At 30.6% G+C, this 15,760-nt stretch overlaps 2 protein-coding genes and 1 non-coding gene across 3 annotated transcripts; 1 reads left to right on the forward strand and 2 right to left on the reverse strand.

Annotated features, from left to right (window-relative positions):
• Nucleotides 1–7,335: 7,335 nt before the first annotated feature.
• On the forward strand, nt 7,336–10,953 carry LOC131842221 (uncharacterized). Its single transcript, XM_059190756.1, has 11 exons — nt 7,336–7,415; nt 8,314–8,496; nt 8,881–8,985; nt 9,070–9,399; nt 9,468–9,546; nt 9,646–9,829; nt 9,909–10,032; nt 10,132–10,280; nt 10,359–10,457; nt 10,534–10,608; nt 10,680–10,953. Exons 1-11 carry the CDS (start codon nt 7,368–7,370, stop codon nt 10,816–10,818), a joined length of 1,515 nt encoding a protein of 504 aa, XP_059046739.1. The 5' UTR covers nt 7,336–7,367; the 3' UTR covers nt 10,819–10,953.
• Nucleotides 10,954–11,285: 332 nt separating this feature from the next.
• Nucleotides 11,286–14,024, reverse strand: LOC131842228 (vacuolar-sorting protein SNF8). The gene is made up of 4 exons (XM_059190763.1): nt 13,544–14,024; nt 12,584–12,785; nt 11,800–11,946; nt 11,286–11,426 (listed from the first exon to the last, which is right to left on the reverse strand). Exons 1-4 carry the CDS (start codon nt 13,809–13,811, stop codon nt 11,291–11,293), a joined length of 753 nt encoding a protein of 250 aa, XP_059046746.1. The 5' UTR covers nt 13,812–14,024; the 3' UTR covers nt 11,286–11,290.
• Nucleotides 14,025–15,585: 1,561 nt separating this feature from the next.
• On the reverse strand, nt 15,586–15,658 carry Trnar-ucu (transfer RNA arginine (anticodon UCU)). Its single transcript has one exon. It is a non-coding gene; the product is annotated as a tRNA-Arg (tRNA).
• Nucleotides 15,659–15,760: the final 102 nt, after the last annotated feature.

The following is a 15,760-nucleotide window of genomic DNA, read 5'->3' on the forward strand; positions in this document are numbered from 1 at the left end:
ATATTGTCACCATTGTTTTATATGATATTTTAAAATAATATGCAGTCTATATTTTATATTTAATATTTATTAGGAAGCTTATAAACTTACACAATGACAGATAATTAACAAGAGAGAAAGTAACATTAATAGATTAATCAACATCACACATTGACATTGACATTGACATACTTCACCTTCCCCTTTAGCTTACAGATCTAACACCCTTCTAGGCTTAGTAGTTCTACCATATCTAGTAGTTACACTTAGTGGTACTTGATTCCTACAGGTTATTACAGGTCTAGGTGAAATGGGAACATTTAGATTTATATCAGATTCCTGATCAAAATCTTCATTATAATTAGATAAAAAAGGATTGAGTTTATTTGCACTTTTACAATCTGAAAAAGATTTCTTTATATGTTTAATATTCCTTCTTATTTTCCTATCTTCTCCCTCCTTTTGTATCCAATAAGATCTAGGTTCTTTACATTTTCCCACAATAATACCTTTTCTCCAAAATTTGTCTTTATCAGTCTTATGAACTACCTTATCTCCTATTTTATATTCCATTTCCTTTTTCTTAACAAAGTTTTCTTTTGACATAGGCAAGTGTACAGTAACAGAGTGTACTATTTGTGACATTTGATTATCATTTTCTGTAATACTTAGACAATTTCTTGATAACATGTCAGCGAAATGTAATAACTTTCCTGGTACATAATATACATTCAAATTATATGTAAATAATTTCAATCTTAAGCGTTTCAAACGAGGAGATCCTATTTTACAAACTGGTTTTGACATAATTGATACAATTGGTTTGTGATCTGTTTGAACATCAACATTGCAACCATAAACATATCTATGAAACTTTTTTATACCAAAACATATTGATAATAATTCTTTTTCTGTCTGACTATAATTAAGCTCTGAATCATTCATAGATCTAGATGCACATGCTACTAACTTTAATATATTTTGATCATTATTCTGAAATAGACAACAACCTAATCCACTTTTACTTGCATCACATTGTAAAATAATTTTCTTTTTGGGGTCAAAAGGTGTCAAAGATGGTGCTGAACATATTTTTCTTTTCAGCTCAGTAAAAGTAAGACTATGAGCAGGTAACCATGTAAACTCAGAATTTTTCTTTAATAATTTGAAAAGTGGTGCCATTATATTTGCCATGTCAGGCACATACCTTCGTACATAATTGAAAGATCCTAATATTTGTCTCAACTCATCTCTATTACTTGGTTCTTTTAAATTAACTAATGACTCAACTCTATCCTGATCAAGTGACATTCCATATTCATTAAAAACTTGGCCTACATATTTAACCTCTCTTTGTTTATATTGAAATTTATTTTTATTGAAAACAATACCTAATTTCTTTGCTTTCTGGATTACACTCTGCAATGCTAAATCATGCTCTTTTTCAGTGTTTCCCATTACTAAAATATCATCAGCCCAAATAATAACATTTGACAACTCTGAAAAATGACTTTCAAGTACATCCTGAAATAATTCTGGTGCATTCATTAAACCATATGGTAAAACAAGATATCTATAAACTCCATAAGGTGTAGCAAAACAACACTTCCAAGATGACTCCTCAGACAAACTTAGATGATGAAAGCCTTCAGTTAAGTCTAAAACAGAGAAAAACTTCTTACCCTGTAATTTAAAACTTAAATCCTCCAATGTGGGTAAACATTTAGGTTTTTTTACAATAATTTTATTTAAGTCTAATGGATCGAGACATAACCTAACTTTACGATTTGGCTTCTCTACTATTACCATTCTGTTTATATATGCATTTTCACTAATATTATTAACTTTAACAATTGATTTTCTCTCTACTAATCTATTTAGTTCTGCTTTTAAAGGTTCAAGCAAACAAGATGGTAATCTCGGAGAAGGATGACAAATATATTCTTCTGTAGGTCTGGTAGGAATTTCAACTTTTCCTGGCAACCTTCCTATTCCTTCAAAAACTACTATATTATTATTTACAAATTTATCTTTATCATTATTTGTCACCTGAACACTATGAATTCGTTTCACCAAATTTAATGAGACACATGCCGGCAAACCTAAAAGTATGTTACTTGCTTCAGCTATGACAAAATTCTCATTACATATTTTATTTTTATACTTGCATTTAAGATTTACAATGCCTATTGGCTTAATATTTTCTCCAGTAAAAGATTGTACTGTTAACTCTGTCTTCTGAATTTTACAATTTAACTTATAATTTAATTTATCAAATACACTCTTTGGCAGAATACTCACATCCGCTCCTGTGTCTAGCTTGCACTTAAAAATTTTGTCCTCTATTTGTATATTTTCTTCCCACTCACTTCTATTCTTTTTTATATTTGACAACACTACTCCACAAAATAACTCTTCATTTGATGAATTTGATTTATTACACACAGCTTCACTTATTTTCTTCACTTTACAGCTCACTGCGAAGTGATTTAATATACCACATTTTGCACATTTTTTTCCATATGCAGGACACTCTCTCGGACCATGCTGACTTTTACAACGACGACAATCAAATTTATTATTTATATTTCTTTGAAACTTCTTCTCAGTTCTTTTATTTCCATAACTCTTTACTCTATCTACTTCAATACAGGTTGGATTCATTTCCATTACTTGAGAACGGCTAGCTTCTGCTGCTCTGCATCTACTTGTAGCTTTGTCCAACGTCAAGTTCTCGACTCGGAGCAAACTTTCTTGTAATTGTTTATCGAAAATGCCTTGAACGATACGATCTCTTAGTAAATCATCCTCTATAGACTCTATATAATTACAATTTACAATCAGTAACCTTAAATTAGTGTAAAAACTTTCAAAATTTTCACCTTCCAATTGTTTTCTTTCATTAAACTTGTACCTTTCAAAAACGTCGTTAGATTTAGGCTTGACATAATTCTCAATTTCTTGTAACACTTTATTGTAGTTTTCACTATCTTCCTTTGATAACTTAAACGATAATATGATTTTCGTCGACTCAGGACCCATCATGTTCCTCAGCAGAGATAATTTAATTTGGTCTGTAGCCTTGTCACTACCGACAGCCACTAGATAATCTATAAACATGCTTTTCCAAGCTCTCCATTCAGTTGCTGCAGATTGAGCTCGAATGTCGAAGTTTGGGGGCAATTTCACCCAGCTACGCTCCATGTTGTTTGAAATTTTAATCCGTGGTAAGCTTCAGATTTGATATCGTTATAGCCGAAATACACTGTTTAGACTTACAGTAAATACCACTGCGCCATGTTTTATATGATATTTTAAAATAATATGCAGTCTATATTTTATATTTAATATTTATTAGGAAGCTTATAAACTTACACAATGACAGATAATTAACAAGAGAGAAAGTAACATTAATAGATTAATCAACATCACACATTGACATTGACATTGACATACTTCAACCATAACAATATACAGCTAAGTCGTCAGCAAATTGGAGATTATGGACATAAGGCCCTAAAGCATCATTAATTCTATGAACATAAATAATATATAATAAAGGACTAAGTATACCACCTTGTGATACTCCTACATGAGATAAGCGAGGACCTATACATGAAACATTACTAACTTTAACGTATAATTTTCGACCATTCATAAAATTATATAACCATATTGCTAGTTTATTTGAAACTCCGACAGAAATTAAGATATCTGCCAAAATCTTCGGATTTACATTATTGAATGCACCCACTATATCCAGAAAAATTGCTACCAAATGTTGATTATTTTCTAAAGCTTTCTTAATATCGATATAAAAATGCCCTAAGCTTTCCCGAGCTGAAAATCCTCGTCTGAATCCAAATTGATTCGACGGCAATAGATTTTGAGACTCGAAATAAAACTCTAGTCTTTGTTTAAGCAATTGTTCAAAAACTTTTCCTATACACGATGTTAATGTAATGGGCCGATAAGAATCAGCAACATATAAATTTTTATTAGGCTTTAACACAGGAATAAGATAATCTGTTTTCCATTCTTTTGGAATTATAGAGTTATACCATAATAAATTTATAATAATTAAGAAGGTATTTAAATTGTTACCATTTAATGCTTTCAACATTTTGTATGAAATATTATCCAACCCAACTGCTGTGTCCCTTCTTGATTTTAATGCTGATTGAAGCTCTGCTAATTTGAAAGGTTTATCAAAGAAAATATCTTTAGCTTTATCAGAATTGTTAGGAACTGTTGTAAAAGGGCTCGCAACGTAATCTGGAGTATATTTGTGTAAAAATTCATTTAACCACATATCATCGTTACCTGAGTTGTAAGTGCGAGGTTTATTTATATATTTCTTATTAAATTTTCGAACTTTTGTCCAAACATTAGATATAGAAGTGGTTCTGTTTAAATTAGAACAGTATTCATGCCAACTTTGTAAACGCACAGTTTTAATAGTAAGTTTTTTTTCCGCTTGCAATCTTTTAAACTTAATATAATTATCTGTGGTAGGATCATATTTAAAATCTATATATGCTTGTTTACTTTTACGAACAGCTGTTGCACAAGTGTCATTCCACCATGGTACTGGAGGATGCTTATATTTTGATAGTTTAGAATTGCTAGAAGAATTACAATTGTATTGTTTTTGATGTGCCGATGAACTCTTATTTAGAACAATATCAATAGAATTTAAAATAATATTACAAAAAGTGTCATATGTTGAACACGGATCGCTCTCATTGACAGAAAAGCCTTGTAATTTGGAATTAACAATTTTACTGTAATTGTCCCAGTTTACAAGTCGCAAGTTACGCCGATTTACTGGAACTGATACACAATTATTTGCTCCTTTACAAGAAAAATTGGAATATTGTAAATTTAATTGTGTTATTGTTGGCAAATGATAACTGCCTAACGGATCTTCGTAAACATACCAGTTACATGAAAGGGATAAAGAAGGACTAACTATGGTTAAATCCAAGCCATTTGGCTTCCAAATATGACTACCTACAGTAGTGACATGACCATCGTTTAATAAAACTAGGTTACATTCATCTAAAGTTTCCAAAATATCTCTACCTCTGGGTTTAATTGAATCACAACCCCAAATGGTGTGATGTGCATTAAAATCACCAGCAATTATAAAAGGCTTAGGAGTATTATTTACAAAGTTAACAAGTTTAGATTTTGTGAAAGGTACTGAACAATTGGTGGGGCAATAAATAGTAGCTAATGATATTTTTTCATTGTTTATAATGATCTGAATGACTAAAGTTTGTATTGAATCGTCAGAAAACATATTAATTCTATTATAATGAAGGTTTTCATGTATGATAATAGCAACACCGTTGTGGTAATTACCCGAGTCATTGCGTTCTATTTTATAACCCTTTATTTTTAATTTATGATGTGGCCGAAGCCAAGTTTCACATAAAAGTGCAATATGTATGTTATTACTGTAAAGAAAATGTGTGAGTAAATGTCGATTGCCCAGCAGACTTTGAGCGTTCCACTGAGCTATATTTAAATTATTTAAGGTGAATTTTGAGAGCTAATGTTTTTGTTACTGAAATTTTCAGTAAGAATGTCTAATAAATTTTTTGTGCAAATTGAAGTATATTGAGTTTTATTTAATGTAATCAATTTTACTATGGACTCTACTAAGAGACCAAGAGATTTATCATCATTTTTAAGAAAAGAAATCAAATCATTATTATATTTATTCTGTCTAGTACCTAGTGATGGGAAAGATTTAAATACATCTGCATATGAAGATGTTTGAGCTTTGTTTCTGTTTTCTATAATTTTTTTTTGTTTGATTGGACATTTGGAGGAAATACTAACATGATTACCATCGCAATGGAAACATTTGGCATTTTCTACTGGTGTATCGCATATTTTAAAATTATGACTTCCTTTGCATATGGAGCATGTCTCTGCATTTTTACAATATTTAGCTAGATGTCCATACCTCAAACAACGGAAGCACTGCTTCACAGGAGCGATGTATGGTGATATATCGTGTCGCCATCCTTCAAGGTCCACATAATCTGGAAGAACTGAAGCTGCAAAAGTGATTGCTATGGTCTGAGTTGGCTGTAGAAAAAGTTAGTATCATTTTTAACTTTACGTAGAAACCGCCGAACACATATAATTTTTTTATAACTTGATATCATGGTATATATCTTCTTATTGGATAGGTTTAATGGGACATTCCTAATGACTCCTGTAACTTCTGTGGATCCAGCTGGTATACTCGCTTTAAATTGGTATTCTTTAAGAAAGGTAAAATTATTTAGGAAAGCATTTGCAAGGCCAGGTTTCTCAAAATATACTCCTATTTTATACTTATTTAAGCTTCTGAGATACTTGACTCCTTTATTAAACCTTTTTAAACAAGATGAAAGAGATAGAAGGTCTCTAGAGCCTATTATAGTTTTAGGGTCACTAGACTCAACGAATACAACGAATTCAGTTGCACCGGAATCCTCTGGATAACGTCTATGATAATCCGTGACAAAATAAGTTTTATACAGTTCTTTCTGATCTAATTCCACTTCGTCAGATTCGGATGAAGTTGAAGATTTGCAGTCACTATCTGGATCATCTGGAGATACAGGCTTTTTACGCTTTCTTCTACTCTTCCCCATGTTGTGGGTTATTTATTTTATTTTAACCACAATATATACGATATACAATTGAATAAACCAAATAAAATATAATAAAATTTTTAAAATAGCGCGCTTCCTTTCAAGCGTTCCCGCGCTCGTCCGATCAGTCTTTGCCCATCCGAGATCCAAAACAATAATTTGACATATCTGTCAGACAGTTTATGTCAATTTGATATGTTTATCCTTTAAAAGAAAGACAAAGGAGACTGTGTCCATACAGCCATGTGTCAATTTATAAATTAATTTGATTTCTTACTTGTTCGTTGTCTAAGAACGAGATTTCTTAATCATTATTCCGTAGGTAGAGCAAAGAATATCAAGAAAGATAGAGTGTGTTGAATTATGATAATAAGCTACGATTATGAATTACATGTAAGTGATAAGTTATTTTTTATAAAGCTACTACCATTTATTATAAATTCCTTTTCCTCTTCCTATTAAAGTAAATATAAATTAGAAAATCTTAGTACAGTTATTTTACTCTGGTAAGTAACATTTATAAGTTGGTTGCTTAGCAACTACGAACGTAAATCGCGGGAAATGTAAACAAATCGAATTAGTTGTCCATAATATTACAATATAACCCGTAATAGTAATATTAATAATAGTAATAGTAGTAATATTTAAAAAAATATTTATATGCAATGTTTTGTAATTAATCAAGTTTCAACTGTATATTATTCAGGCGTTTCTATTAATATTTAGGAACAAATGGACACGACCTTGGACGCTCTTCAAAATGAGGTGGAATTTTATCGGGTTTGTTAATTTATTAGATATGGATCCAAACATCTCTTTTCTGTAATTGATCGGATGTCATAAGATCTTTTAGGCAAACTTACCTTATCCTACACTGATCCCCTGCCAGGGTGCCATTAGCCCGGGTGTGACGGGATTGTTAGTAAGGAATATAGCAACCCCATTGTTAGTAACATACAATGTCAAGTCGACCTCCACGCGGTTCCTCCTGGAAACCATTGTGATTCATTCTTGGTGAATTTGTCACGATGGCCTGACTTATTGCTAATCCTAACATCCACTAGTGCCTCGCCAGCGCACGCCTACTGTTAGGCAGGTAGGACAGCAATTCACACTCATCAATTATTAATCAAGCAATCATTAACACACACGAGACCGACAGTCCATCATAGTTCATTCTTCCTGATTTCAAGAAGAAAAATAATGATGAATTCTGTTCACTTAGGAACAGAATTCATCGTTATTTTTTCACGTGTCCCTAACTATGCTCCACCAGTACATACCCCTTCGATCGATCCCCCTTCCAATTCAAACGGGGACCGATGTTACGACGGCCTGAGCCAACCCCTAGCGGTGTCCTCAGATTAATGTCGTGTCCGTCAGGTGGGAGTTGATCTTCAGCCTCTCCATAAGTCCTTCCGCGCAGTACATAATGATTAACCTAGACAGGACCACCATATCTCTTTTATAGTGATGACGTTCAGCTCTCTCCTTATCATTATCTATCTTCATTATTCCCTCGAAAAACAAATACTAGGACCTGACACTTTCCAGGCTATGGCATCGTGCCATCGCCATAATACCATCCATGCTTATTTTGGACATTATTATAGGATCCCTCACAAGACCTATCATAAACAGTATTTATAATCTATAAAAATAATACATTTATTTTCAGCAAAATCAAACAGTAGTAGAACAAGAAATCAGAACATTGATAGCAGACAATCAAAAGCTATCACAACAGGTCGGAGTGTTGTTAAAAGAAAAACTTGAGAATGCGAGACACCCACACAGCCAAGATATTGACCAGAACAACCAAGTAGAGGAACTAAGTAGACAAAATACTTTACTTATTAAGGTTCTATTTTATTAAAGTGAAATTTCTATCATTATTTTGCACCAAGTAACTTGAACAAAACCATAAACAATTAAGATTTCCCAGTAAATGCTTTTAGACGTAATATTATTACTACATGGTCAGTTGGTACGATATAATTTTCAGGTTGTTTGACCGTTAACTCTAGGTTTCATAAGTAGAAAGAAAATTCTCTGTGAACATATATAGCGAAGGGATTACATTAAATGAAGAGTTCATTTTATTTTTAAATTTATGAAGACTTCCCTACAAGAAATTATGCATAGATACAAATACCTTATCTTCAAAAGTAGTGATAACGAAATTATAAATAATATTGGTCCTTCTCATAAAAAAATAAGATAAAAGTTATTAAGTTATTTTCAGGAACGAGACTCTTTACATGTATTATGGCAAACGTCGCAGAAAACTATTGACGCTTTAGAAACTGAATTGAAAACATATCAATCTTATGAAAATAGAGGTGGCCAGGTAAATATAACATAATAAAAAAAAGAATATATTATGGTAAAATTATATGAATTAAATAACTACATTTTATTTATCTTGTCATAGAATACTAATGAAGAAAATCGGGATTTAAAACTAAAACTGGAAACGGCATTAACAGACTATGTAGAGCTGGAATCCAAATATAAAGAAATAAATAAAAATAACAATGAGTTAGAGAATAATATTAAGACAAAAGAAAAAGAAATAAATTATTATAAAGAGAGGGGCAAACAATTAGAAGATAAGGTCTGCGAAATAACTAAAACACTAGATGAGTACAAAGTGAATTCTACAATAGACAAAAAGACTAATGAGGATGTAAGAAGACAATTACAGTTATGCCAAAAAGAAAGCACTGAAAAAATAAGAAAAGAAATAGAAGCCAAAGCAAAGGTGGTGGTAGAAACAAATATACAATAAAATATTTATATGATTAATTTTATAGCCTATATATTTTTCAGGTAGCAGAAGCACTACATCTTTTCGATTTAGTATCAGAGCAAAAGAAAGAAGCACATAAGATAATTAATGACATGTCAGGTAACTATGTACCTAATTATAAACATTATATTTGTTGAATTTATAACTTTATTATAAAGTCAAGGAATAAAGTAACCTAGTCGTTTAATATTATTTCAGAGCAATTGATCACATTGAAGCAGACATTAGCAAATGTTAGATATGACATAGAATCAAATTATAAAAAAGAATTAGATAACATAAAAGAAAAATACAATGAGAAAGTGACAGATATGCTTGAACATATAAAAAATCTAGACACCGAATTAGTGGAAAAAGGATTACTTCTTAACAAAACATTAAGGTTTATAAATACCATACTCCTTTAGAATATAGTCTCTCAGAAATGTTATCGGAAATTAATAAAATAGTATTATTTTTAGGCAAAACAAAGTACTACAAGCAACAAATGAAAGCTATTTAAAACAACAGAAAGAATGTGAAAATATAGCAGATCCTAAATTGACACTGGCAGAACAAAGATTGGAAGCAATGTTCCAAGAACTGGTTTGTAAACTTGTGTTGAAAAAATGTCATATGTTTAGTATTAATCACGTCCCATCATGATATATAAATATGCTATTTTATTCTATTAAAATATAATAGGTAACATCTGAAAGACGAAACATCCAACTGGTATGCGAAAAACAATGCTTGGCTATAGATATACAAAGAATACAAGACATTCACACGAGAGAGAGAAAAAGACGAGACTGGGAAGAAGGCCTTTTGAAGACTCAGTGTGAAGAATTAAAGTAAGTGTTAGTAATCAAAAATTAATAACAAGTATTTTGATTAATATAGAATTATAATCAATATTATTTTTATTATAGAATACAAGTTGGACACCTTCAAAAATCATTGGAGGAAACACATGGAATGATAAGCAAATTACAAAAAATGTTGTCATCAAGAACAGAATTAAATCAAAAGTATGATTTGATTGCAGCACAGTTATCATAAATATAAATTCACGTTCTTTTTAATAACAACAAAATTTTCTTTCAGAATGGTGTCTACAAAAGAAGAAGAATTATTAGAACTGAATAAACATCTAGAAAATCAAATGGAACTTAGCAAAAAGTAACATTCTAATTTGATTTTATTTTCCAACACTACAATATGCATGTACTTAATGTATCCCTTAATTCCAGGTGGAAAGAGTCCTATGTGGAAATGACTGAAAAAATGAAAAAGAAATTGGAAGACTTGCAAATAGAAAACATAGAATTGAAATCGAAATTACAAATGACCCAATCTGAGTCTCATGATAATGCCAGCTCGTCTAGTTAATAAGAAAATAACTTTATTAAAATTGTGCAATATTTAGAAATTATTATATTTTATAATAACCATAAATATACATATGTATATAGATAGAAGATACTTATTCTTATTTCGAAAACAAATTTATTTACAAAATAGTTATTTTAATAGAATAATACACAAATTTTAAATTACAACAGTTATCAACATATTTAGCAATAATATATATATATATATTTTTTTAATGGACTTTTTACTAGTAAGTGGTAACAACTATTATTATTATTATTAAATAAAATAACTTGAATTGACTAAACAATAACATTTGTTTTCATAATCATTCCCAAAATCCTATATATATAAATAATGGAACAATTTATTTGATACAATATACAAAATAATAGCATAGGCACCATTAAGGTTGTAATAGTTATTACTATAAAATAAATTAATATAAAATGTTTTTAAATTATTCTTAGTATCCACGAATTTTATATATTTAATTTGCTGATACACACTCTGCAAACATACTTGGAAACCAGTATAAAGTTTCTTTCGGCTCCTGTGTGTCAACCCAAGCTAGTCCTTCTTTAACCATATGGTTTAGTGCATTTTGAGCCCTTGTTTCATTCCATCTGTAACAAAAGACTCCATTAAATATCAATATTGAAACTCAATATACATCCAATATTACAAGAAACTATACCTGCTTAAAAGTATATAACAATGAAAGTACTTGTTTTAAGGTCAAATATTAATGTTGTAGGCCTTCATCTCTTATATTATACTATATAGACTTGTGACTTAGTTCTAACATGCAAGGTACCAAAAATATTAATTTTATATTATCGATTGTTGTCAACAAGACTATTTGACAATTTATTACCTATTTTCATCACCCTCAGTCCAAGTAATTTTATCTAAACTGTTAAATGTATTACAATGTTTACCACTTACCATCAGGTGGGCCATCAATTGTATAAAAATATTACATAAAATATTTCTTACCCTAGGTCACTAATGAGGACAGTGGTTGACACCCATGCAGTACCTAAAGAACTGGCTTTCTGAAGCACCTGGGTTTGATCTAAATTGAGTTCACCAGGTACTGATTGCACTAACCATTTTCCTTTACCTATTGAAACTACTGTGAACCTGTAAATATTTTATACATATTACAATATTAATATACAATTGTATTATTAAACACTTTCATATAATAAACCAATGTGGTGAAATTCACGTTTTTTAAAATTAAACACATACCTACAGGTTATGAGGATAAGATATTTCAAATATTTTTTATAATACAATTTATTTGGAACTGCTACATAGGAATAGTTATAACACATTTTCAAATATCATATTGATATATTCATATAGGACATGAACACAACCAAAATATATTAACTTTCCAAGCAGATAGAAATTGATATAACCTTAATACAAATAAACTTAAAATAAATACTTGAATAGTCATATTTTTATTGTACCACACTTGCAGAATGTAGATTCATCACAAAACAAATGAGCAAGAAACATATGTGTTACTCTTTTAAATAAATAAATGTTCAGTATTCTGTTTTTAAGATTTTATATGAAGACAAGCTGCCAAATAGCAATTTTAATAAGATAAATAGTTACTTAAGTAACAAAATAAAACAAATACTATTTACAGAGCAGACCAGTCCCTAAACACAAATTAATCTAGGATTATTTAACATTTTTGACCTAATTAAAGAATAATGTACAATTTGTAGATATACTACAATAAAAAAAAAACACTCCTTACCCATTGCCAAATATTCTAAGTTTTTTGACAGCTGCTAACAAATCCTCATTTGTAATGTCTTGATGTTTCTTTGCCTTTCCTCGAGCCGCAATAAGCCTTGTGCGAAGTTCTTCTAATGTTATAAGACCACCATTCTTGTAATTTGTTGCTAAGCATACCTCTACAATTTGAACACCCAACTCATAATAGAAATCACCAATCCCTGAAAAGTCAAAATTAACACTAATTTATATCACGATTATATTATATCCATGCTTATAAACCAGATAATGTCTGCCTGAGTCTTACCTTTTCATGATTAAACAAATAAATATATTTTAATTTTATTTGGTGTGACAAAATATAAGAGATATAGATTATCTTTTATTTAAGTATGAACTTAAACTTTGTAACTAAAAGTAGAAAAAGTCACTTATCAAATAACAAAATATCACATATAAATGAAAAATAAATACAAGTAGTATTTTGTAATCATTACATAATATAAAGCGAAATGGCTGAGGCTGTCTGTCCATTCTTATGTATGCTTAAATCTTTAAAACTATGCAACAGATTTTGAAGAAGCTGTATTTTTTAATAGTTAGTGTGATTCTAGAGGAAGGTTTATATATAATACATGTACAGCCGTGCGAAGCTGGGGCGAGTAGCTAGTATGATAATAAACAAAACTATTAATTTTCCATTGACCATTGATATATTTTGAATGAGTTGGATAGAAATGCATTCAACAGCCATGTATAAGCTACTAGAAAATTGTCGGATTTGCTATAAGAATACAGATAAATATGGCAAACAAACAATAGCTGATTTCTTCACTTATGATCCAAAAATCTTTAAATTCTGAACCTAAATTAATGGTCATATAAAAGAGATATATTTAAAAATTCCAAGGGTCAGTAGACATAATTTAAAATGATTTTAGTGAATATTACATTATCTTAATATATTAAAAGAGCTTACCAAGCACTGACCAGAACCCTTTGCCCGATGCTAACGGGTCTACACCTATTGCTGCACACATCTCTTGAAACTGCCGCCTGAACTGTGCATTCTTCTTGATCTCACTTTTATGCTTCGAGGCGAACTCTTCAAGATTTTCTCTGAAGACATCAAGCTGCTTTGACATCTGTTGAAATTGGTTCTCTTGTATCTCAGAACCTTTCTCTCTGTATTTCTCCTGCTCTAGTTTTTGTTTCTGTATAGCGCCCACACCAGCACGACGCCTCATTTTTATATTTTGTGAAAATTTTAAAAATAATCAGTTCAATCTTATAGATAATAAATAGTTTTCTAACTTCTGCCCACTATACATGAAAGCGAACAGCAGCACGTAAATATATTTATTTATGTAATTATATATATATTATTTATTATATATATTATATTATTAAGAAAATTATTGACTTTCACTTGAATTAGTATCAAAACAAAACAATCATATATAATAAAGTACTCTGTGAAACAATCATTATAAAAACAAAAGAAAACCCAAATGAGTAATTTTATGAATGAATGCGAATGAAAAGAAAATGACACTGACGTTAATACTGACACCCTGAATAGACCCTGAATAGACCTATTACTCACAAGATTAAGTTACGGATTGGCCATTGAATGAGGTCTCTAATGATATAGAGTCATGCATGCACATCATTTCTAAACAAAAAAATGACATCATAATAATGTAACTAATAAATGACTGCGTAAAAGTATAAGATTATTTTTAAATCAGGCACTATCTTATATATAAAATTCTCGTGTCACAGTTTTCGTTCCCATACTCCTCCGAAACGGCTTGACCGATTCTCACGAAATTTTGTGAGCGTATTGAGTCGGTCTGAGAATCAGCCAACATCTATTTTTCATCCCCCTAAATGTTACGGGTAGTCCACCCCTATTTTTTTTTTTATTTTAAGGCAAAACAACATTTGCCTGGACAGCTAGTTAATGTATAATATTATGCAATGTTTAGTAATTATTTTTTTTATATTTTTAGGTATATAATTTATGAGTTCATTATGTACTCCCATAATTGCTGCATAAATTGCACAATAGTATTGATCACCGCTGGAGATTGTTAGACATTGCAGCTTTGCTGGAGATATATGAATATATATATCCCTAGCTGCGATAAATATATATACATTATCCATCATAATTTCGGGGGAAACGCACGGAAATTGACTATTGTTAGCAATATAAATGGCATTCCCCTGGTGACATTGTTAGTATGGTAACAATAATATATATTATAGTTTATTATAGTTCTATTATGCATAGACTGATGCACCTTCTTGCACTAATGGCATCCTCCACTCGTCACCGCCAGCTTAAATCGTAAGTACAGGCGGGTGCTCAAGGACAGTTATATTTATTTAAAATCACAATCTCAGTCACTATTACAGTAGGTCTACTAACAGTTCCCTCACCCTTCAACCCAGTACGATTGTAGAAGAAGTATACGTTACGTAATTAAAAATCGGTTTCTCTTTATTGCTGTTCTACCATTACCACACTAACCTGGCTAATAGACATCCTACTCATTACTTTCTTTCTTTCTTTTCTCACAATCCATTCTTATTGCTATCATTGTACTATATCAGGTCCTTACTGGAAACCATCGTGATACATTCTTTATGATTTTAATTTTGCCACGATTACTTAACTGACTAGATTACGTACTCATCCCGTCACACCAGAGTATACTCTTAGCACAGGCGAGTGCATCATTCTATACATGCATTAAAAAAATTGGTTGTCTCTTATTATTACATACGTCCTTGGGATGGATACAAAATATACTTAATTTCTTACATTACAAAATTGTTAATTGAACTCACAATTTTACAAACACTTTATAAATGCGCCGCCTCTATCATTTTACCATTTCTATTAAGTTTGTTTTAAAATTTTCTATTTTATCACTGCTAAAGTATTAAAATTAAATACAGATTTGTAAAATGAAATTACATATTAACAAATTACAAAAAAATGCATTTATGCATCCCTGGTGGGGATCGAACCCACGACCTTTGGATTAGAAGTCCAACGCGCTATCCTCTGCGCCACAGGGACTAATGAACGAAAAGTCAAAATAGGTATAGACTATACACAATGCAGAACGTACTGTATAAAAGTACATACTAATATTTAAATATTATTTAAAATTAATATATA

Source organism: Achroia grisella, unplaced genomic scaffold (assembly GCF_030625045.1).
Source record: "Achroia grisella isolate CSIRO2021 unplaced genomic scaffold, CSIRO_AGI_Agris_v1 utg215, whole genome shotgun sequence".
NCBI classification, from domain to species: domain Eukaryota; kingdom Metazoa; phylum Arthropoda; class Insecta; order Lepidoptera; family Pyralidae; genus Achroia; species Achroia grisella.

What these genes read in the sequence shown, in the direction of transcription:
- LOC131842221 (XM_059190756.1), top strand. Translation starts at nt 7,368, where the DNA reads ATGGACACGACCTTGGACGCTCTTCAAAATGAGGTGGAATTTTATCGG. An exon ending in AAATAGAAGCCAAAGCAAAG is followed by an intron (nt 9,400 to 9,467) that starts GTGGTGGTAGAA and finishes TATATTTTTCAG; the next exon opens with GTAGCAGAAGCACTACATCT. An exon ending in AGAACAGAATTAAATCAAAA is followed by an intron (nt 10,458 to 10,533) that starts GTATGATTTGAT and finishes ATTTTCTTTCAG; the next exon opens with AATGGTGTCTACAAAAGAAG.
- LOC131842228 (XM_059190763.1), bottom strand. Translation starts at nt 13,811, where the DNA reads ATGAGGCGTCGTGCTGGTGTGGGCGCTATACAGAAACAAAAACTAGAG. An exon ending in AGGGTTCTGGTCAGTGCTTG is followed by an intron (nt 12,786 to 13,543) that starts GTAAGCTCTTTT and finishes TTGACTTTTCAG; the next exon opens with GGATTGGTGATTTCTATTAT. An exon ending in CTTAGAATATTTGGCAATGG is followed by an intron (nt 11,947 to 12,583) that starts GTAAGGAGTGTT and finishes AAATATTTACAG; the next exon opens with GTTCACAGTAGTTTCAATAG.